Raw genomic sequence first — 25536 nt, forward strand, 5'->3', positions numbered from 1 at the left:
AGTACATGCTGGAGACCTTTAAAATGTCTAGTCTAATCTCTATCAGGTCTCCATTCCAATGATTTCCCCCTTTTTAATACATCTCTGATCATCGCTGCAAAAAATAGCAATGTTAAAAATCAACATGTAGGCATTGTAAATCTACAGTATTCCACTATGTTGGAAAAAAAGTTGCAAAATGCACCCCAATGAATCTAGAGATGAATAAGTAAAAGAGTCAGGGCAAATTTTCAATTTTTACATTGGACTTTATGTGGGATGGGTCCCTTATATGGGCATAAAAATATGCCTTGCATGTTATGTGTTCTTGAATGTCTGTTTTACAGTGCAGCCCCATATGTTCAGTAGAGGCTGGGGCTGAATTTTAAACTCTTGTTAATTTTAGGCTTTGACATCTTTAGCCATTATTTCCTAGCAGCTAAAACTGCAAGCAAACACTTACGCCAACAAGATCAGCATGTATTTGACTATCTAATCAAACACAGTATCATGAACGCGCAGATCGGCAAGCTTCTCGTTGCAATGTATGCTCTGCAAGCAGCAAAATATTTATAGTTTGAATACCATAATTGCTTGGGGATTAGCCTTTGTATCTCTGTTGACTTTGTTTTTTTTTGTTTTTTTTTTTGCATCAAAGCTTGTTACTTTGGGTCTGTGACTGTCTGAAGTTCCTCAGCCTAAAGCACCCAATTATTGCTAGGGGACTGTCAGCGGACTTGTAACATGCATACACTCTGAAACCCAGATGAAACCAGTGTGGCGCAGACACAGAACAAAGACAATCTCTTTTCCTGTGACCCCTTTCATATGCTAGCAATTACAAGCATCGCCATGGTACAGAAGAAGAAAATGTATTATGATTTGCCTTGTTTCCTTCCTCTGCTGCTCTAACAAGAGATATGCTTGAATTAGAAGTACAGATCAGCGGTAGTGTCCATGAATGTCCTCTGATCACCGAATGCCTTCATTCCGATGTGAGTTCTTCCTCTCTCTAAGTTCCACTGCCCGTCGAGCAGTAAAATACTGTGCCATCAAAACATGGGGCACAGTATGAAATGCCATCCATTTACTTATCAAAACTGACACAAATTCCTCTCCCAGATGACAGTGTGGGCAATGAGCCATCAGACTCTGATCGCACATATCAAGAAAACTTAAAAAGTTTTTAAATCTCCATAAATCTGTCCTCAACCAGCCCTTAAATAATGCAGCATTGTGATGGGTGGTTACAAAAAAAAAGACCAGATTTAACAATTCACACGCTGGCCCCCCTGCATGTATTTCCTGTCTTCAAGGTTATTGCCAAGCCATTTGTTGCGCGTTAGATAATTGACTCTTAGATGAGGGATAACCATGATTTATGGAGAAAGTGAATACATATTCCTCCATATCCCAGTGGTGATTTATGATGCGATAGAGGCCGAGTGATGGCCGTTTTATCTGATTGTACGTCATGCAAAGTAGTCGATCAAATCTGCGCAATCAGTCACACCTCGTCCCTGCTGAGATGACAGGGGAGAGAGAGAGGGGCTTCACTCTATGGATTTCTTTGGTCTCCTTAAAGCTCTTAAAGCCAAGTTATTATATGCAGAGTTGGGTAAACCATGGCCATCTAAATCACACCCACTCCAAATGTACACTGACCAGAGGGAGGGATTTATGATCTTTATAACAAATGAACCTGAGACCTTGGAGTGGCATTTGTCATATGCAGGAACGGTCTGTGCTGAGGCTCCGCACTTGAAACTGTCTCTGTCTTTAACCTTTTCAAACATCAACCTCAAATGCTGGTTTTAGTCTCTGCTGTCTAATGCACTGTTTTGGCTTCAACGAAAGGGATTTTATATGTTCCAATTGATTTTTGTGGGATTTTCTATATCATTAGTCATCCTGCAGGAGGGGTAGGGCCATTTGCGAGTGGTTACCTCATTTCTTTTAGAGTGGCCATTTCAGTCCCCACTGCAGCAAACTGAGTATTGAAGCCTGTCCCTATGAGGAACTCAATATTTAATTTTATCATAAGTAACTGACAAGTAGGGGACATCAACTACTTCTTGACCTTCAGATTCAGATCCTTAATACCTGCTGCAATGTGTCTCTGTGTGTGTGTCTCTGTGTGTGTGTGTGTGTGTGTGTGGCATCATAAATTATTAATTCTCCATATTCAGGATCCTCGCCTCTCACACTCTGGAGAGTGCTGTCCTTATGTTGGAGAAGAAATGGAACTGTGGGTGCAGCAGAACACAGGGACCGTGTTGAAACGAGTTGGTCCAGATACCCACTGTCCTCTCAGATTTAGCACTGCATGTTTGGCACCCAATTTAAAACACCTCACGGTGCCTTTAATCTAACCAGCAGTCCTCACATCCACCACTGATTCAATTTAATATGCGACGCCTGTGGCTGTACTTTCCTCCAATTATTTGTCATATTAACCTTTATCTCGTCCCCTCCCTGGGCCTGTCCCTCTCCTCATCACCTCAACCTTTATGTCTTTTTTTTTTGGCTTCTATTGCCTGTTTTTTATGTGTGCACATCACATGCACAGACATACAGCCTCACATAGTCCCTTTCTCCAAATCAGATGTATCCATAATGCATATCCCTGCTCATAACCACACTCTCACTGAGATCTTACCCCTCATTTTTAAGCCAAATCTCCGGACTCCTGACTCCTGATGAAAATCATCATAATAAATCTTTTAAGTTGGCTGTTAAAAAAGCAGCCACATCCACTTTGCCTAAGGATGACTATGTGGTGAGACATAGTGATTAGAGGAGTTACAGTGGAGAGTTTAAAGTGGCCATGGAGTATTCCTGGTGCCATTGGTGGACATACAAAATAAGGACAACGAGATGAAAGTGGACTGAGTGCTTTGATTGGATTAGTGCAAATGGTGAGACGTAATGGTGGCAAGCCTGCGAACCTGACGGCTCCCTCTGTTCAAATGTAGAACATGGATACATTATTCATTGTACTTCAAAGACCATGTTTCTGAAGCATAGTTTGGAGAGTTCTCCGCAAAGTTAAGCTTTTTTCCCCCCCTAATCTTCCCAAAGGCTTCCATCACTCTCAACATTTCTTTTACATCAACATTTTTTGCTTGTGTATATACTGTATGTGTGTGTGTGTGTGTGTGTGTGTGTGTGTGTGTGCCTTTTTTCTGTAGTAGAATAACTCACTTTGGCTTTTTTTCATACGCTCCTATAATTAACAGTGATCTATCACTCCCTGGATTTTAAGAAAGATTGAATATTACTGATGATTAGAATAAGTGAGTAGGTACAACCATAAGGCATATTGATCATGGTTCTGTACATTTTGACACTTGTTGATGACCTTATAGCCTACTGCCATATTTGTCCAATGAATGCAAAACTCAATCAGTCAACACGTTCTGGGAACAGCTGAGGGGTATAGCTGTTTGCTATGAAGCTTGAAAAAACAAATCTCTCTCTTTTTTTTTTTTAAGCCACAAAGACTTGGAGGGACATGGAGGCTTGTGTCAGAGACACTGGATCCACCGCCACCACTATGTTGGAACACCAGCCATTAACTCTACATTTAACCATGAAATTAAAGCTCAACGGAACGCAAGAGTTCATTGAGGCTCAAGATGCCCACACACACACTTTCTCTCGCTCTCTCTGGCTCCACATTGCAAGGCCTCATACAAATATTTCACACAGCCTAGTAAATCCCAGAAGGCAAGTCAATTTTAAATAAATAAATAGATAGATAAATAATACAGTGCACATTATAAATGTGATAAACACACAGACACATATACCCAATAAACTGTAGTTTCTGAAGCCACACAAACACACACACACACACACACAGTATTATGTGCTATTTATGCCTTCTTACTCTGACAATGCCTCAGTCCAAACCCCTGTGGATATCATTTGCAGGTTCATGAGGCCCCGCTGTCTATTAAGTTCCTGTCTTTGCCTGAAACAACAAATGAGATGGGGGGTCAGCAACAAAGACAAGCAGGGTAACAACTGCTGCACACCCAGGGTAGCACTGTACCTGCCAGCCCAGGCTTTTGTCATGCACCTCTGCTTCAAGATGGCAGCACCCCGTCTAGCGGCACGGGTGAGTTCCCTGTACAGAAGCGGATCAGACTCTTTGCACATGTTGTGCTGCGTGACAGAACCTGCTGCTGAAATGAAGGCGAGCCAATTTCCCACATAAGAGAGAGAGAGAGAGAGGGGAAGGAATTCAAAATCACACATTAGGATATTGATTTGTTTGTTGTTTTTTCCCTTTTACCCCGCATTACGCCTCTGTGCGTATTGCTCGGCTATCTTGCTCCATTATGATTCTGCAGGAATTACAAAAAGTGCTTGTTTGTTAAGTAAACACACAGATCTATGACTGTGTCGCTGTGATAAGATGACGTGTGGCTATTATTTATTTCCATCCAGCGCCACCCCTGCTGTGACTAACATGACAATGTGTTCGTTTTGGTTGTGAATATGTGCAGCGACCACGTTCACTGCCTAAAACATGTCTTTCATCACGTTAGAAAGGTGACAAAGAAGCAATAAAACATCACAAGGATGTCAGGGTTATGAGGCTCATAAAGAAGAGTGTAATTAAGTTGTGCATCATCGTTTCTGTTTTGTTGTGTGGTTTTTTTTTTTTTTTCATTCTCTTGGGCTTTGATGAGACGTTCCTGATCAGAAGCTTACCAGTCCACACACTTTGGGAATGAAAGATATTTAAACCAGTGGAATTTGAACTTTTTTTTTTTTTTTTTTTTTAGCTTTTTTTAGAATTTAGCATTCACTTCAAAACTCAAGGTATTAATAAAATTGCTGTATCTAGTGCCATCTATCAACAAATACATTTTGTTAAAATTCCACTATGCACAAATGGTCCCCTGAATGCCAGCTCACCAATTTAATTTACTGTCGAAACAATAATTCACGACAGAAAAACTGAGGCTCCACAAGTCACAAACTCCTGACAATGGATGACACACGGATCCCTGCCAGTTTGCACTTAACAAGTAATCATCAAGTGTGCAAATATTGGTAAAAGTCTAATGTTAATTCTCTCGCTCTCTCTTCCCATGTCCATCCATCTTTTCCACCCCACATCCCTGTCTCTCCCTGGCTCCAGATTCAGACATCATCTCAATCAGCACTCGGATCCTGTGGTAGGTGCCAAATAAACCCGGGGCTGTCACTGGGCTGGAATGCAGCAGGACAGTGTTCAGAAGCAGATTTGATGATGGATCTGGAACCTACACTGAAGTTAAAATCTTTTATTTTCCTCTTTGAATAAATGCCAACCCCCTCTGCCAGTGATATGGTTTAAAAGCAGCCACCCACCCCCGCCATCATAAGGATAAGTGGATTCCCCTAGTGAATTCTGGCCACTGACACTGCTGTTTAATATATAATATTACAAACTGAGGCACACCAATGGACTAGTGTAGTAGTGTGGTGACAGACTATTTAGTTGAATTTTTCCTCTACTTTCTCCAGCGGCAAGTTGAAACATGATAAAGAAAAAGGTTTTGTGCTATTTAATTTAGGCTGTCTGGATTTCAGCTTAGTGTTGACAGTGGCTTTGCAAGTTACAGTTGGAGTATGTAATTTTGGGATGCTACTGAGCCTGCTGAGTCTTTTTCCTTGTACCAGCCCTCTGAATCATTCATGATGTTAACCGTTCCCAACTCTTGTAACAATTCAAGGGTGTGGAGGACGTGTTCCTCTGGTTGCTTTCGAGATTGTTCACATACACCACTGCATTTCCTCTCCTGTCATTTCTTCCTTTGCTATGTTCAGCTGTGCCATCACCGAGGCGCCGGCTTCAAATTGGCATATCCAGTGAGAATGCTACCTGACCTCGCCCACCTTCCTGCAAGAAGCGAAAACATGAAATGAGCAGGACCTTAAAAAAAGGAGAAATTTAAATTCATTATTTGTTCTTTAATGTGCAACAGCCGACATAATGCTACATATGATTGAATGATCATGTGGATTACACTGTGGATGTATGCAAACTTATGACTATCAAACTATGATATGAACATTCAAAAATCACAGTTACTGTTTTATTCAACATGGAAGAACAACCAACGCGTTTTGAATACATTGATGTAGTTGACGTCCTACTTTCTTGTACTTGCACTGTACTTTGTACTTCCATTAGGACTAGTACTAAAAGCACACTTTCTATAATGGATAGCTGGATTTGACAATTATCTGCACCAATCAAAAATACTGTGATAATTAAAGTTTACAGTGTAACTAAACATGTGATTTTTTTTTTAAACACAGTTTATAGGAAAACTGGTAACCATTCCATCTCTGCTTGCGAGTAACATTAACAAACATTTAGTGATTACATTTAGTGAAACATAACGCGACTTACTGTTCGCAGCAGGGAATGTTGTCCAGACAATGCATTATGACACAAGATAATTGGATTCTACTAATTTTTGCATCCCATTTAAATAAATTTAATAAGGTAAGCAGTGTGTTGTTCCCTCTGGCTGTATGCATGCATGGCGTCTGTATATCATGAGCTGCTGTGTCTGTGTCTGCTGGTGATATGACAGGAGGACACTGTTGGATAATGGAGGTTATGTTGCAGTGTGGCGGAGTCCTCGACGCAGCACAGTGATAACTAATTGCAAACAGAAGATGTGGGGCTATGCATCGCTGCTGAGCAGTTTGGATTCAGAGGAGGTCTGGACACGACTGAGTGCATATTTCTGGCACAAACAGGTCAACCCAGATTATCGACAATGGGAATTATTTTAGACCGATTCATATTACCACTATACATGTTTATCTCCTCAAAGTGCAATACTTAACTTAGTCTTATGATTGAAGTATGGAGGGTATAAACAGGATGTCTCAGCTCATTAGAGGGAATATGGAGGGCGTGAAAAGTTTTGGGAAGAATGCACTTTTATCTAGAAATGGGGCTGACATTTCAATATGTATTCACCCTCTGAAATTCAGTGTAATCTCTTGTAAAATCTATAATTTCAAGTAAGTTAATATCATAGCTGTTCGTTCTTTTGCTAGAGTTGGAAATGTTAGAGTTGAGGGAAGACTGAGCTTTATGCCAAGAAATGGTTTGTGCCATCACAGACATGTTATCATTGCTATTGGTCAAGTTCAACAACCAATTCCTTAGACTTAAAATGTATATAAATGGCAAATTATCTAATAAATCCAGTGAATCAGACATTACACAGGGAAATACTTGCTTCATAAGCCAGCTCTCTGTACAAAGCTGATAAAACCACCACACCAACTGTACATAACACTGAAAAGTTTTTCAATTATTAACCTCAATCTATTCACTATAGAGCCCGAAAGTGTGCAAAATGTATAATGTCTCCAATACTAATGTTAATAAAGGTACTGTAAGTTTTAATATAATGTCTCAGGTGAGTATTTGATTTATCTTTGTCAAAGGTATATGTCTGAACTTTTCAGTATTTCCAGGCTCTTTTCACTCTCATCATACCTTAACACTGTCATATTTGACTTGAACTTTTCGCCTACAGTTTTTTTATGAATGCATTATTGATGAGGGGGCAGCACATTATGTGATGTGCAGCTGCAATGTTGGTTAAAAGGTTAAAGGGCCAACTGCTTTGTAAACAAAACTTCTTAAGGCTTGCTCTAAAACAGTCCACAGTCTGCAGTGCCCTCAGGTAGTGTGGAATTAAGGGCCAGAGACGAGGAGCTGCTGACTTTAATGTCCTGTCCTGCACAGGGCACAGCTGGTTCCTGGGGGTACGAAGGTCCTTGTTGTTCTGTGAGCTCGGGGGTTTGAGTTTTGGACACAGTTCTTTCAGGTACAATGGTGCATGTGCAGAAGTGCCTTGGTGGGTCAGGAGAAAGGTTTTAATTTCAATCCCGAGGGAGACTGAGCCAGTGCAGTCGGTAAAGGATGGGGGTGATAGGACTGTACTTCTGAAATCTCATTAAGATTCTGGCTGGAGTTTGTGGAGACTCTTGCCAGGGATCCCAACGAAGAGTGTGTTGCATTAGTCCAGCCTTAAGGAGATAATGGCACGGACCAAACTCTCCAAGAGGGTTAGGTAAGGAAGGCATAACAATCTCATAGTAATTGTTGCATGGAGTGACTCATTCATTCATCCCATCTAATGCTGCAAGTATTACTCAGACCCTCGGGGAAAGTCACATCAAATCAATGCATGCATTTGTTAAAATTATATTTTTATGAAGGAAAATTAATTTACTGTGTCTTTATGTTGTGCATTTGAAATGGAAATGACTAGTTTTTGTTTTTGTTTTTTTGGTTTGTTTTTTTCATAATGATTTGTTTTGATGAAATCCAGGAACAACTAATGCTTATGCTGCACCAGGGTGTTGGTAAAGTAATATACATAGATGCAAATAAAAATCCAAAATCCAAGAACAAGGCCCCATCTAATAATTTACCTTAAATCACTGGAAGTGTGGCGCTTTTTTGTACCTTAAACTCCCACCGTCCAACCTTAAATATAACATTTGACCACAAGATAATAGCCTGCCATCTCCAAACAACTAAGCAGCATACCAATATCCATCCTATTTCCCCTTCTGTCAATGGTCCTATAGCACTGACGAATAGGCAAAGTGCCCTTTGCTGCCCAACTAATAGATCCATGAGTCTGCCTGGGACTCCAAATGGTCCTGACACAGAGCTAACGGCAACACAGGTTCAGGATTATCAGCACTGCTGTGAGAGACATGTCTTCACCTTTGTCACAACTGATAGATATCAGTAGGCCACTGTGTGCTTTCGGTGTGAGAGGGAGATTAAAAAAAAAAAAAAAAAAAAAAAGGAGAGAGATAGTTAAGTGTGGGAAACTGTGTGCAGACTCGTGTCCGATTAGGTCAGGGATGCACGTGGTGGCAACTGACAGTGCCATTTCAAGTGTCTCAGCGATATAAATCTCTGAGGAAACCATGTTAAGCACTCAGCTCTGATGATCTAAATGCCACACGCTTGAGTCTGTTTAATTTCAGACTGCCATGTCAAGTAAAGATTCGACAGTGTGAGCAAGTTGTTTGAGTGCCTGGCACACTACGACATAATGGTGCAGACAATACATAAAAGTCATACCGAATGAATGAAAATGCAGGGACTTTTTCCACAGGTGAGCTTCAAGTACAAAATGAGCTTTCTCCTTCAGACATAGAATTTAATGAAATATTTAATCTGTAATGTATAATTTATCCATCGCTCAGTTTAAGTCTTTTTTGCCCTGCAGAGTCACACAACTGCAGTAAACTTCTTGATTTCTGCATGGGCAATTCCATGCCCCAGTTCCAACCTGATCTCACAGAAATCCGTGAAATGAGCACGACCTCTTAACAACGCATTGCGTGCTCCTGGCACATAACCTGTTATAATTATGTGTGGCCACCACAGAAACAGCGTCCACTGAAAGTCAATTAGGATCCGTGTCGTATGGCCACCACGCAAACGCTGTCCACTGAAAGTCAATTTCACGTGGGTGGTAGTTCATAGATCCCGGAAGTGCAAATTTAATCAAAATAAAATAATAAAATAAAAAATAAAAAATCGCCAGTTTTCTAGACTAGGCCTACCATATTGACCCGCATAAAAGACGACCCTGATTTTAAGATGACCCCTCTTTTTCAAGACCATTTTTTGGAAAATAGGCTAGCCTACTTTTTATATGGACAAAATCTTGTTTGGATAAAAAAGCCACCGGCCTGCATCAGGCGGGTCGGCCGCGGCACCGGCTGGTACCGCGCCCACCCGGTCAGGTCTGCGGGATCTGACAGGTGAGCGGTCAGTGCCGCGGTCGGCCCGCCTGGTGCCATGGCCGGTAGGAGTAGTATCTAACATGGAAGGGCGCAAGCCAGTAATTTCGCCTAGGGCGGCACATAGGCAGAACCGCCACTGTATAGTTTATAATGTCATCATTTTCATATTTTTCTAGTCCACAAAAATCACATTTTAAGCCATTTTGAAATCAATGAACGAAATTTTATTTTAATCTGAAAAACACCGGCGTTACCAAGGCAACGCGCTTCATGCTACCTGGTGACTCCCGGCTTCTCGGCTTCAAAGACGTCACGCCGTGGGTGGTGGTTCATAGATCCCGGAAGTGCAAATTTAATCGGTATTCTGAAAAAAAGGTCTGATTATTAGCCATAACGTTGTAACCACCCAAGGCAGACTTACCACGAGCTATGAGGATGTGTAACGATGGCATGTGTCCACAAGTCCCGTATAATATCAACTTTATTTTAAGAAAACGCGTTTTATTTGCGATATCATATCACGGAGAAGCACTACATTACCCATAATCCTAGTGTTTATCAGCGACGTGTCTGAATTGACAGCTTTCATCAATAAAGTCAATAAAATCTAATAAAGTGCATGAAAGTTGATAATGTGCTGATATGTTACGCCATTGAACACAACCCTTTCAGTCAGCGAAACAGAGCGGGTGGACAAACCGTGGAAACACGTCAAAAATAGCACTAATGATTTATATAGTCTATAGGCCTATATATATATTTTTTTTTTCATAACACATCTTTACTCGTGGTATAAACATAGGCTACATGTTAAGGTTATGCTTTTGCTGTTGAAAAACTACCGTATGTATGGTTTTTAAACCTAAATTCACAATGTTTATCCTAACCCGGAAGAGGGGTACCAGAACTACAATTCGTGCAGAGTTGCAACACACAGAGCTGTACTGCGCCATAGCTTTTGTAGTTCTAACATGTTATGTCTATTATATGAAGTGGTGATCACTACTTTTGCAATCTTAGTCAAAGTTTTTGGGTGTGGGAAGAACGCCTGAATGGTCAGATTTTAATTTTTTTTTTCTTAAGATAGTGAAATCATGTTTTTTCCATGTTTTGACACTAGTCGGTGGCGCCCCCTATTGGTTTGCCATCGGACATGATAGTAGAGGTCAAGAGCTTTCCAAAAATGTTGACCCCATGTCTGTACCATTTTTTGTTGCTGCACTGTAAGCCTTTAAAAGTGTCTCAGGTGGCCATATTAAGTTAATGGGAAAATCTGAAATATGAAACATTGAGTATTTTATGGAGAAAAAAAGCTTTGAAATGGTCCAAATTGAAAAGTATGACTGTGTATATGACTAACATCAATATTCTAAATAAATTTGGCCATTACATACCCCCTTAAAGAAGTTTGACTGATTTTATCAAGCTTGGCCCTAAAAGAGGTCTGCAGATGTACACCTGAGACAGCCTTGGCTTGGAGCACGATGAAAATCAAACTTTGTCACAGAACAACAATGAAGACATCGTTTGAAAGGTCTTGACCTATGGAGTAACATATCTCAGTGTGAGACAAGTGCGCAGTTCCTGCTCCCCACAAGTGCCCTTAGAACCTTGCACCTGAGACACTTTTAAAGGCTTACAGTGCAGCAACAAAAAATGGCACAGACATGGGGTCAACATTTTTGGAAAGCTCTTGACCTCTACTATCATGTCCGATGGCAAACCAATAGGGGGCGCCACCGACTAGTGTCAAAACATGGAAAAAACATGATTTCACTATCTTAAGAAAAAAAAAATTAAAATCTGACCATTCAGGCGTTCTTCCCACACCCAAAAACTTTGACTAAGATTGCAAAAGTAGTGATCACCACTTCATATAATAGACATAACATGTTAGAACTACAAAAGCTATGGCGCAGTACAGCTCTGTGTGTTGCAACTCTGCACGAATTGTAGTTCTGGTACCCCTCTTCCGGGTTAGGATAAACATTGTGAATTTAGGTTTAAAAACCATACATACGGTAGTTTTTCAACAGCAAAAGCATAACCTTAACATGTAGCCTATGTTTATACCACGAGTAAAGATGTGTTATGAAAAAAAAATATATATATATAGGCCTATAGACTATATAAATCGTTAGTGCTATTTTTGACGTGTTTCCACGGTTTGTCCACCCGCTCTGTTTCGCTGACTGAAAGGGTTGTGTTCAATGGCGTAACATATCAGCACATTATCAACTTTCATGCACTTTATTAGATTTTATTGACTTTATTGATGAAAGCTGTCAATTCAGACACGTCGCTGATAAACACTAGGATTATGGGTAATGTAGTGCTTCTCCGTGATATGATATCGCAAATAAAACGCGTTTTCTTAAAATAAAGTTGATATTATACGGGACTTGTGGACACATGCCATCGTTACACATCCTCATAGCTCGTGGTAAGTCTGCCTTGGGTGGTTACAACGTTATGGCTAATAATCAGACCTTTTTTTCAGAATACCGATTAAATTTGCACTTCCGGGATCTATGAACCACCACCCACGGCGTGACGTCTTTGAAGCCGAGAAGCCGGGAGTCACCAGGTAGCATGAAGCGCGTTGCCTTGGTAACGCCGGTGTTTTTCAGATTAAAATAAAATTTCGTTCATTGATTTCAAAATGGCTTAAAATGTGATTTTTGTGGACTAGAAAAATATGAAAATGATGACATTATAAACTATACAGTGGCGGTTCTGCCTATGTGCCGCCCTAGGCGAAATTACTGGCTTGCGCCCTTCCATGTTAGATAGCCTACTACTCCTACCGGCCATGGCACCAGGCGGGCCGACCGCGGCACTGACCGCTCACCTGTCAGATCCGGCAGACCTGACCGGGTGGGCGCGGTACCAGCCGGTGCCGCGGCCGACCCGCCTGATGCAGGCCGGTGGCTTTTTTTATCCAAACAAGATTTTGTCCATATAAAAAGTAGGCTAGCCTATTTTCCAAAAAATGGTCTTGAAAAAGAGGGGTCATCTTAAAATCAGGGTCGTCTTTTATGCGGGTCAATATGGTAGGCCTAGTCTAGAAAACTGGCGATTTTTTATTTTTTATTTTATTATTTTATTTTGATTAAATTTGCACTTCCGGGATCTATGAACTACCACCCACGTGAAATTGACTTTCAGTGGACAGCGTTTGCGTGGTGGCCATACGACACGGATCCTAATTGACTTTCAGTGGACGCTGTTTCTGTGGTGGCCACACATAATTATAACAGGTTATGTGCCAGGAGCACGCAATGCGTTGTTAAGAGGTCGTGCTCATTTCACGGATTTCTGTGAGATCAGGTTGCCAGTTCTGTGCTTGCTCTCTCTCTGGTCTCACTATTTGGTATCCTTGGACTCAACATAAAGTTTGTGACTCACATTCGGTGACAGTCAGTTGGCGATAGATTGATTCCTCTCAGCAAAAGCCTTTTATCTTAGTCAAGCAGAATTCATCATTTGCCCACTTACACTGACAAGAGTACCAATCATTTAAGGATCAATCATGTGTATTTGAAATACACGTCTTGAAATTAAAAACCAAAAAAAAAAAAAAAAAAGAAACAAGAAAAAAAGAAAAAAAGAAAAAAAAAAGAAGAGTTGTTTTAGGAGGCTAATTTGTGCCGGACTTACCTATACCTTCAGCACTGATCACTGCGATAGGCAGAAGGATACATATGTTTAGTGCTTACAGTTCTACAATCTAACTTGTGTATTTCATCTGTATTTCAAATACACAATTCATTATGTAAATAAGACAGCTGTGGAACTGCTGTAAGGCTTATTTTTTCACTTTGACAGAGCTAGGCTAATGACTCTCAAAGACCTAAAGCCTTTATGCTAAGCTAACACAAAATGCTACCCATAGGAACCAAACCACTGGACTTACAGACGTGAAAATGATATTTAACATCTTACTTCAATCTGCGTAAGTTGGAAAAAAGGCTATTTGCCCCAAAACACTGGAGTATTCCTTTAAACCCTTAGTGTAACTGTATAAAGAAAAGAAGAGCAACAACATAACTACCTGGAAACACCTGGCAACCTGAAGCTGGATGTTCTGCTGGGGCGAAAAATGAACTTCATCAGCATCACCAGTTGTGCCAAAGAATCGAATCGCTTTCCTGCCAGACTCATACTGTCCTTGACACACTTAGAAAAAGCATTTCCCGAAGCAAAAAGCTGTCTCCTAACCACTCTTCATTGTATTTCTTCCGTGATGCTTATTCCTCATATCTGTAGTGTGCTCCTGAAAGCCTATCCTAAGGCTCCCAACACAGTAAGAAAAGCCAAGCTGACTCAGAGTGTGATGAGGCTTTTTCATACCACGTTGCACAGTAAACAAAATCAAAGATTTATGAGAGTTTTATGCTAGGTATCAGAGGGAATATAATTTGCCTTTCCCTGCCCAGTCCAGCCCCCTCCTGCTCCGGGCACCAGGCTAAAAGCAACGTCACCTTGTTAGTTTGCGCCGAGAGAAAACAAGTCAGAAAGTCACCATGGCCTAAGAACACCCCTTTGAACCCGTGTTCTCTATTTTTGGTCTCTCTCTCTTGCTCATTTTATTTTCTACCACTGATTTTTGCTTTCATAATAATCTCGATTCTTCATCATCTGTTTCCCTTTTTCCTCTCAGGCCCTTGTGACCAGTGACCGAAAAAAAAAAAAAAAAGCAACATTTATGGCTGCATTTATCTCATAAAATACCACAATGTATTGCAAACAAAATGGTAATGCTCCAATAAGTCCTGCTGTCTGACAGTCATGAACCATGTAATTTAGCTACTCAACTCCAAAACCAATATCTGTAGCGAGTCAAGGTGGCAGAGAAGACTTTCAGGTTTTTGGCACAGTTCCTCTGAATCCAACCTGCGCCAATCCGCCCGATCCGTTGGGCCAAAGTTGATACAGAGCCATCAATTCCATTAAGCACTGGCCTGATACACGAATCTAAAGCTCCCCTTTAGAGCAGGTCTCTGAACCTGATAAGAGTTGGAGAGGAAATAGACTGAGTTGTAATTCATGATCTGTCACCGTCTCAAAGTTTCCCTGCCCACCTTCTCCCCATAGATAACTCCAGACAGTTCTACTTTGTGACTTAATTACAGCCTGTGGTAAATGTGAGATAAAGTCGGCTTTTACAGGGGGATTTAGTTTGTTCTGGACATACGGTACAAAAATGTAAGGTCTGGGCAAATATTGAAGTTACTCAGTGATTTAGTCTGTTTTCCCATTTTAACCACCTGATTCTGGTTAATTCCTGTATTAATGACATTCTATTGACCATTACATTCACCTGCTGAGGGATGTATGTGGACAATTTATATAACAGCATGATGAGCCAGTCTTAACTAGTGTCTGACTGTTCTAAAGAATTGAAAAGATGTTTACTTTGCAGCAAATGTGGACCACCTCATGCTATAGAGAGATGAAGATAGACACGATACAGCTCAAATATTGAAGCAGCATCCGTAAGTGTGCAATTTCAAAAGCGATGCAAAAAATGATGTGTCAAATCTTTATGAATTTTAACTAGATGGCAGCAATCACCGGGAGTCTTGACATTCATGCTCACAGCGGGTTGGTCAATTCCGTGCAATTTTGGTATTGATGTACTAATTGTTGATGTCATCCCAAAATGAAGCCCCTCACTTGAACATGGACATAAACACACACCTCCACCAACTGAGGTTGGACATGGGTTATCACCCCATTCTGTTTGTCTGCTTGTTTGTTTGTTATCAGGATATCTCAAAAAAAGTTATGAATGGAATTGCATGGAGCTTGTTGGAAAAGTTGGTCATGGGGCAAGGAAGAACTGATTAACCTTTCACACCGATTGGCCAAAGCAAGGCATGGCAGTGGGAGTGATCAAGTTTTGGTGAATGTCCATCATGTAGAATATCTTGACAACTGCACAGTGTTGGCAGAGGTATGTGCTTTGAGTGATTTCTAGTTTATTTACTTGTTCATTTTTTGTTCGAGTTAGTTCACATTTCATGTTTCCCCCCCCCCCCCCATTTGTTGGACTACTGTTTTCATAAATATATCAATAATCCATCTATTTATTTTCCATTCCCACTATTTGCTATTCAGTCACAGGGGGGCAAGGGCGCATTGGGTCGAGGGCAGCGAAGCACCCTGGACAGAAGGCCAGTTCATCACAGTGCTAACACACAAACACACACACACACACACACACACACACACAATCCTACTTCTACTACCACTACTACTACCACAACAAATAATAATAATAAAAAATAATAATAATGCTAATAACAATAGCAATAATGATAATATAATAATGTGAAGAAGAAGAAGAAAAGATCACGAGTAACATGTAATCTAAGTATTTTTCCCCTTAATTGATCTTTGTTCAATTAAGGTGAAACCAAAAAAAGGAAAAGGAAAAATCAGTGGTGATCGAGATAGACTGTAAGATAATTCTTCAAGCACTGCATCACAAACCAAAACAGATATTGCAGATGCATCACAAATACCTTCCACTAATACTCACCGATGCAAAAGTCCTTCCAATCTCTAAATCAGAGCAATGTCCAGTGACTGCAAAGCAGTTCACTTTAGTATATCTTCGATTTTCAGGATTTGTGTTCAACAAGAGTTCTTAAGCAGCACAGCACCAACAGTGACTGCCATTAGGGATAATACTAAATAACTTTTTTATCCTCCTAGTCTACACTATAACTCCTTCCATATATACCAAGATACTTCAGTTTGTTTTAGTTTATCCCTGAGACACGATGCCTGTTTACAATTGCCAGTAGAAAAAAAAAAAAAAAAAAATCAGGAAAACAAGCCTGAATAACACTTGAAAGTACTGTACCTACTTTACATGAATGGTCATGTTGATAAAATCACAATAAAAATTCTCAAGGTGGTATTACTGTACACATGACAACGCTGTCAGTCAGAAATGTAAATGTAACAGTTTGAAGCGCTGTGGTTGTGTAGTATTACTTTTCAAGGTTTGCTGTCAGTCTCTCTGGGCAAATTCAGAGGGAAAAATTGGTGCTGGATGTGGAACATGATGTTCCCGGCGTACAATACAGAGGTGCATTTGGTATTCTAGTTGTCTGAGCCTGCATGTGCACAGACTGTTTTGTTGGATAACAAAATGTGCTTGTGCAGAATTATATTTAGATTCATGTTAGGCCGCTAAAACTTGTCAATTTATTATTCACTCTGAAACACATATGTTAATGAGCCCAAGTTCTGTGCTGTGATTTCCTAATTTTCACACCATGATGTTTATATGCTGGTATGTGCCAAAAAGGCAAGATCACTAAAAGCTCTGATGTTTTCTGTTTTGGCAAGTAACTGTAATCAAATACAAAAAGAAAATACTGTCACAAGTGTCCAATGCTTCATTAATGCTACTAATTATGTCAGTAAACAAATTCATATTTTGCTTAAAAAAAAAAAAAAAAAAAAATGAACAGCAGATAAACAGTGTCCAAGTATTCTGATTGCTATCCCTCAACGGTATCTTCTTGCATTTTGAGTTTTTGGGTCAGACACAGTTTCCCTGCCCCTTTTTGCAGATGGTGATTAAATCTTTAATTGTCAAGGGGAGGCGGGACTGAAGAGCAGGGAGAGGAGAAACTGGCAAACAGATTTTTAATTATGGCCCACTAAATTAAGATAGGCCTACCCAGATTCACTCCCATACCTCTGGCTGATCTATTTCTCTCTCTCCCTCTCCCTCTCTCAACCCTCTCCAGTACCCCATGGCTCTAATTGTATTACTCAATCAGAGAGATCATCAGTCATTTCCAGTCACCGTACGACTTCGCTGCATGTCATAACAGCCCGGGAGTGAGGGAGAGGGAGAGAAAGAGAGTGAGAAAGAGAAACAGGAGGGGGCTACAGAGTGGGAGAAATGGGCAATGGCCAAGGCGGAGGGGAAATGATATTTGAGGGTCCCTTAACCCCCTCCCAAACAACACTGCATCCTCCACTCATTTCTCAGTCTGGATAAGGAGAGTCCTTTCAGACCACCAAAATGATTACAGGGTTGCTGCTACAGCAGCATTTCTGCTACAGCTTTTGATCATCTCACGAGAGCACATACTTCTCAGTCAATAACCAAAAAAGATCATTTGTATTAGGGCATTAGTTAAAGTAATTCAAATTAAACTGTGAGCAAATGTGAGTGTGTACGCCTCATTTACGGAATGACTATTGATGAAGAATTTTGAGCTGAAATGCAATGATTAGGAGCAAGAAAAATCCCATGGTGGCCCTGGCGTCTCAGAAAAAGGCGTCAGAGTCCTTTGTGCTCTAGCTAGACCCAGAGGCTAGGTATAATTAGTGGACATCATACTGTTCTCAACAAGTCTGACTTGTGATTGCCTGCAGAGAAACAGGACTGGAGCAAAAAGAAACATTCCACTAATGACTAGTATCGTTGAGGGTTACCACGTCTGGCTGTGTGTGGGTGGGGGTGTCTGTGTGTGCATTTCCCTGTATGTCTGCATTATAACGTGCATGCATCAACATGAAATCAGGTTATGTACATGTGCTCACATAGAAACTTTCACGCAAAAGTGTAATTCTTTAGCTGCTGCATTGACGATGTGTGGCCAGCTTTGTCAGAAGAGAGATCAGTGTTGCTGCAATCTGTTCACTGGCTCCTGACTCTGTCCGTTCTGGTCGAGACCCATCCCCAATCAGGCTCACACAGGCTGCCATAGCAGCTGCAAGAGACAACTGCCCACACACACACACACACACACACTGGGCAGAATGGCATTGATCTCCGTGGGAGTCAAAGCCCTATACCTGCCACAGTATAGCATCAAAACCAGGCAGTGAAAGATGACCAGATGTGTGGGTGGGTGAGTGGATGTATACATTTCTTGTGTGTGTGTGTGTGTGTGTGACTTGCTTTGCCAGATGTCTCATCTCTCAACCACTTCCAAGCCAATTGCAGCATCTAGGGGAACGTAAAAATTCCAAATTTTCTGTTAATAGCGATTTTTCCAAGGCAAGGCTATCAATAATTATGAAACCTTAACTCCCTTTCTATCCATGCTGCTGAGAGGAGAAAAAAATGTTGGTGAAAAATGATGATGTGCACTCATCATAGCAGTCATTCCTCAAATGTTAAATTGGTGTGTTTGCAATTTCACTTGTAGCGTTTCACTTATGACAGGGTTTCAATGGATGACAAAGGCAGAGAATCCAAATCTGCCATTTTGTGCGCGCTGACGAGGGAATTGAACCTTGGTGATGGAAGTAAAACGTTGGTTTAAACGGGCGGTGAGAGGACAGCCTGCCACAGAGTTTGGGTCATCAGTGTGGTCATTAAGCAGACTGCAATGGGCCATGAGAGAGGCTGTTCTGCTCTGATGCCGGGCTGGACGACCTGTGGATCACACCATTATCAGCCGATGGATCGCACCATTATGCCCTCGATGGAGGGGAACTCTGGATATATTTTGGAGAGGAGAGGCAATGGTAGCGGCATGCTACAAATGTACATGCACTCTACAAAAGTATCCTGGAAGTATGCACTCAAGTTGATAGGCAGACACACAAATTCAGATTATTTATGTCAACATGAAAAATTCTGGGGGTATGGGTTTATATTGATATTCACATCATAGAAATTTTGCTATACTAACAGAAAAATGTGTCTCTTTTTACCTTCCTTCCATGCGGTGGCACCTTAGCACCCCTCCGAGTCTCCCCATCAGTTGTGCTGTTTTACGCCGCACCTGTGCTCTTCAGTGGATTTCTTTCACTTTATTCTATTATTGTATTTGATTCAGGGAAGCTAAAGGTCACCTCCATCTACATTAAGCAGGGAAAGGTGAGCACGAGGGAACCCAGAGGAGGCAGGGAAATAGAGATGAAGACAGTCAGCAAGAGGCTGACAGAAATGCATTCACCACTTACACAAACGGTAATCACAGTAAATGTCACCTCGGCCAGGCACTTCTGCCACTTAACTTCCTTATTTATTTCATTTCCTGCCAGGGATTTGTCTGTCCGGGTGACTTCCTGACAAAATTAAATGTGTTTCTTATGCCTAGGTGCCTAATGAGGCAGCTTTCATGAGAAGCATACGGATGAAAAAAGTAATTCCCTGGCAACAAGGCTGTCATTGGGAAAAGAAATATTCCAGCCACCTTGATCTGTTAACGTCCTGTATTCTAGCTATCTCCATCTCCTCATTATTACTTTTCCCTATAAACCTCATGCTGAGTTTCTGGTGATGGGCAGAAGCTGCTTTTTAAATAGTCTGCTGTAGGACAAAGCAAGCATGGGTTTCATGTTTAATAGAAATTAGCAGAATAGTTATCCTTTCAACAATGGCTTATTTATACTGTACATACTGTATTAGTAACAAAACAGATTTTTTTTTTTCTTACGAGTTGATTAAAAAAAAATCCATTCCAAAAACTTCAAAAACAAATCCCCCTGCATTCCTTGCAGTTATCTCATGTCCACTGGTCCAACTTGTAGATGGCCCAGCAAGCAGCCAGCAATGTTGCAACACTCATTAATCTTAGAATGACTTTTGTAGTGGGAGTTGGGGAATTGTTGCCTGTTATGTCTCTCTCCACATCTACAGAGCGCTCAGTCCTGCTGCCAGCGTTAGTCTGAAGAAGCACAGAGGAGCTGGTCTCGATGGAGAGGGATGTGGGCAGCGTAAGCCCACAGTAGCCCTGGGACAGCACGCGGCACGCTGGCCGGTCGGGCAAACTGTGCTGAGAGAGTCAAACTCAAGCTCCCTGATTTTTAGAAGTCCACATGAAAGACTGGATGTTTGGATGAAGGGTGATGAGTTGGGGGAGGTGCTCCTTTGAAAATCCAGGGAGTCAAAAGACAGCTCCAGGATCTGTGTGCCTGTTGATTGCGCCATTACGATTCCTCCTTGCAGCCATTCATCCAACCGTCCCTCCTGTACTCTGCCTTCATCCGTTTCCCCCTTTGTCTCTTATTAGGTTTTCACAAAGGATACAGATAAACATTCTTTTTATGGGCACACGGTGCAGAGCGTGTCCCGTGTAATGCTAAGGGGGCTTTCACAATAAGTACGTTTGCCTGCCCCCCCTACACTCCCCCTCTGGTCAGCCTTCACATTAGTAATGTTGTACACACTCCATATCTACACAGAGAGAGAGTGAGAGAGAGAGAGAGAGACAGAAAGCGCATGGTGGTCGAGCAAGCTTGAGATTGAATGAAGAGAACGAGCGGTCCACCTCCACGTTTTTGGTACAGTGGTGTTCACACGCGATACAAGCACAATGGACCATAGTCATGGCCACCTTTTCCAAGCGGACAAAGGCACGGTACGCTGATCCATGTCAGGGTATGGTACACAGCATCCACACTAATTAAATGAGCTGGACTTTGGGTACTCAGTGTACTCAGATCCAGGCCCGAGTCCCTGACGTGAAAGCCCCCCCTAAGGCGAAGCCACAGTGGCCTGGGTTCAAACCTGGCCCAGACCCTCTGCAGCATGTCCTCCCCTCTCTCTGCCCTGTCTTTCCTGTCTCTCTCCACTGTATCCGTCTAATAAAGCAGAAATCCCTCCCCATCCACCCACTACCCCTTCCCCCTACCCAAAAAAAACAAACAAAAAAAAACATTCTTTTTATTTGCAAGCCAGAGAAGAGAATTTGGCAGTACCACTAGCTGTGGTCACTTTGCCAGCTCCTCAGATGGTCAACCCTAACAACCAGATTAGTATGGCTAAATGTGTAATACAACTAGCGCCACGGTCACTTAGGGCCAATAAAGAAGGCAAGGCAGCATCGAAATCATCAAAGCAATTCAGTGGATGAGCAAGATGAGTCCAAAACATACTTATCTTACAATTTTGGTAGACTTATATGGTTGCGTGTGGAAGATGAATGATAACTGGCAGAACGCGAGCAGTTCATTAGTCAGGTGTCAAGGTTGTAGATGTTGTTGAGTCCCATCAATTTGAATCCCTTCAATTAACTGAGCAGTTGTGCAATACCTACAGCAGGCTAGCGATACATCATTAATGTGATTATTCATGCTGATGTCCAAATATTTTATGTCAAGGTTACTGATTTCCATTTTGGTTGAACTGAGAGTGCCTTTTTGCATGAAACCTAAGACAATATGGGGAATACATCTGAAATTTTAACTATGCTTTTGAGTGCCACATGCAAATGATCAGCATCATCATGTTTTTCATGTTTCTTATATATGTTTTTTTTTTTTTTTTTTTTTTTCTAAAGGGTATTGAGTATAATTTGATCTTTCATTTGATCCACTAGGTTACACATAGAATAATTCATATGATAATGGAAATTAGTGTTTTCTGATATCTTTGAATGAAATTTTGATTTATTCTGGCAAATGCTCAAACTGTTTCTGAAAAACCAAACAAACAAATAATTAAAATAATATATTGTCCATGTTCTTGTGAGGCAGGGGAACAAAATCCATCAAGCATGCTCATTATACTGTTCACTCAGAATGACTGATATGCACGTCAGCAGCTCAGACGATTTAAGGTGAATGGCCTTTTTCCAGTGCAATCCCATCATGCCCTTGTGTTCTGACCTTATGTCCAACCCATCAATTACTTCCTGTTTTTTTTTTTTTTTTTTACACATCTATACAGGCTGCTGAGAGACCACACAGGACATAATGTAACTCACACCTTCATGCATATGCAAACACACACGATGCTGCACTGCTGCACACAGGTATGTGTCATGAACAGGCGTGCGTGCGCACACACACACACAGTTGCAGTATGAGTCATAATGATTAATAGGCAGACTTTGGTAAGTTCAGTTGCATCTATAGGCAACTGTTCAACTCAGGAATGATTTTCTCCAGATAATTACAGCACTTTTATACATATACATACACACACACACACACACACACACACACACACACACACACACACACATACATACACATGATTTTAGACATCTGCAGGCCAGACATTAATTTTTGGACAGTTTCATGCAAGTTTGTATCTTTACATATTTTGGATTCCTTATTAAAACCTTTGCAAGTCAACAGGATAGACGCCAGGGCCAACTGATTCCCTCCTTCCACTATATACTAGTTTCGACATAAGGAACCTAAATAGACAGGATAAAATGCACCTTAAACATTTGGTATGAACTGCTATAGGTACTACCAAAAGAAGTAGAAGAGATCAGATTAGAATAGATGCACTTTATGAATCTCCACCACTGGGAACTGGGTTGGTGTCCTGCATCCAAACCCAAAACCAGCAATACAACATCACTAAAATGTTAAAAATCATTGTCAACCTTTCCAACTGACAGCACAAATGACTTCCTGAAATGCTCTGCGGGGCATCTTGGCATTGTTAAGCGGCCGCTGAAGGAACTGCTCAGACTATTTAATATCCCACACAAAAGATAGCCATCATATTGAGGGATGGTTTGAACTTGCCTCCTGGTTCTAACCTCCATTACTGTTTCCAGGGAGCTGGGTGACATGCCAATTATAGAACCTGCTTTTCTAGCATAACTACAGCATAAAAAAGAAGTGTGGCTAAAACTGGCCAAGATGCTTTGATAAAACACATTCAGGTGTTTCCTTTTGATCACAGAAAGTCTTTTTTTTTTTTTTTAAACTTAGGCACTCGTTTTGTCTTTCCAGTTGAGATCCTTATCAACATGTAGGTCCTTGCCAAGTATTTGTAGTGCCAGACATTAACACAGTATATTTACTTGAGTACTGTACTTGAGCATATTTTTCGAGTAGGAAACTTCTGACTTTTACTGTTGCTGACTTTTACATTTCAAAGACAAATTGTTATTGTCCTTTTGACTCCACTACATTTCTATGAAGGTTGTTGTTCCCTATTACTTTCAAACATAGCTTTCAAATCAGCTGTTCATTCTTTTTTTCTAAATGTGATTGGCCACATGCTGTATTCCTCACAAAAGGAAAAAAACAATCACAGTACCTGCTCTCAGTTAGGTTTGATGTAAAAGCAGAAATCTAGCTCTGTAAGACAAGCACAGGCAAGACATTCATTTTCAAAGCAAAATGCATCTTTTCCATTTAGTTAGCACAGTACAAATGAATAACCCGGCTGTGTTAAGTACATTTATGTAGCAAAGTGCTTCTATAAGCAAGTCAGTGCAGTCATGATGTGGTTTCAGAGAGTTACGAGGTTCTGTAAATGCACTGTGAAAACAATATAGCAATACCTTGATTAAAAAAAAAAAAAAAAAAAAAAAAAACCTGTCCTTTTGAATACTTAAGTATTTTTAAAAGCAAGTACTTCAACTTTTGTTAAAAAAAATTGATTGAGCAACCTTCAGTGGTAGTGGAGTAATATTTCACAAGGAGTGTCTATACTTCCACTCAAGTAATGGGGTTGTGTATTTTATCCACCACTGGCTAAAACACAAAGGAACTATTTCAACCTGGTGACATTTAATTATGACTGAAGAGGTCTTATCGTTCTTTCCAAAATCAATGACCAGTTAGTTAGTTAGTTATCCTTGCACAAGTTTCCAAAAGTTTCTACTTCATCTATATATTACTTTCATTCTATATATAGCCTACAAGGTCAGAATCATCAGAAAATCTCTGCAGATGGCAAGGCACATGGCTATGCCTGCAATCACATGTACATGGTGTATTTATAGTGTATTTATCTGTCACATTCTACCAGCCAAAAGCTAAGACAAGAAATGCCAAGGTTAAAAGAAAAAAAGAAAAGAAAAGAAAAGAAAAGAAAAAAAGGCTGATTTTTCTGATTAAGCTCTGCAGTATGTATGTACAGCAAGTGATGGAGCACCAGTGTTTCAACAGTGGTTGTGGCATATTTCACACACAGGGCCTTTTAATGAATATTAGAGGAAAATGCATCACATATGATGTGCAGGCACACAGAGGTGGTACAAATAGACATTTTAGTCTTCTGTTTTCTTCTGTTTAGTCCTCCATTTTTCTTCCGTTTCTTTCTCTACCTGGCAAGAATTTACTCATCCCTGTATAACAAGCACCACTTGTAACAAAAGGCTGTCTCAGACAAGGGGTGCCTGACACAAAATCGTTTGTCAAGATGTCCTTTGAGATAAACCGGTAGCGGCATTGTCGCTCAGTGTCCAGAATACCTGCATAGCCTCCAAAGAAGAATAAGGTCCACTGAATCATCTTAGAGTAAATGAGGGAGAGTGAACATAGTATATGCATGTGAAATGCACGTGGCTGGTAACTGTATAAAATGTGTTAGCTGAATTTATTGAGAAAAATGTCACCGTAAATGACAGTACAGTAGAACCTTCCTAAGAGAGGAGCTTTCCTCCTCCAAATGACAGCATTCAGCTGAATTACCAGCTTGTTGGTGGTAGACCTAGTAAACTGTTATCATTGTTATTATTCATTAATCTTGGCATTCCACTATAACTTCCCCATTCCTGGCTCTGTTTGTCTCCAATATTAAGGGTCAGTTCCACTGAAATGTTAATCTCATGTACAACAAGCACAGCAACGAATGCTTAAAAGAATCATATACACACACATACACATGCACAGAAATATACTGCACTGCAATGACATACCCGCAGTCTATACTGAACCTTTGGAAAGTCTCAGCCAGAAAGCTATTAACTATGATATGATGCTTGTCACCCCGCATTTGATCAATGCTTGGATTTTAAAGCCTCTTTTAAAATGTCATATCTACTAAATATCACATTATTCACC

At 40.8% G+C, this 25536-nt stretch overlaps 1 protein-coding gene across 1 annotated transcript in view; it reads right to left on the bottom strand.

The window, feature by feature from the left end:
* Window positions 1–3867: 3867 nt before the first annotated feature.
* Window positions 3868–25536, bottom strand: part of LOC115367300 (uncharacterized) — a 31036-nt gene continuing 9367 nt past the window's right edge. The window contains exons 4-5 of the mRNA XM_030062971.1: window positions 4037–4169; window positions 3868–3955 (exon numbers count right to left, since the gene is read on the bottom strand). Of these exons, the coding sequence (XP_029918831.1) occupies window positions 3868–3955; window positions 4037–4169 (221 nt within the window). The remainder of the gene's footprint in view (window positions 3956–4036; window positions 4170–25536) is intronic.

Source organism: Myripristis murdjan, chromosome 11, assembly GCF_902150065.1.
Source record: "Myripristis murdjan chromosome 11, fMyrMur1.1, whole genome shotgun sequence".
Lineage (NCBI taxonomy): Eukaryota > Metazoa > Chordata > Actinopteri > Holocentriformes > Holocentridae > Myripristis > Myripristis murdjan.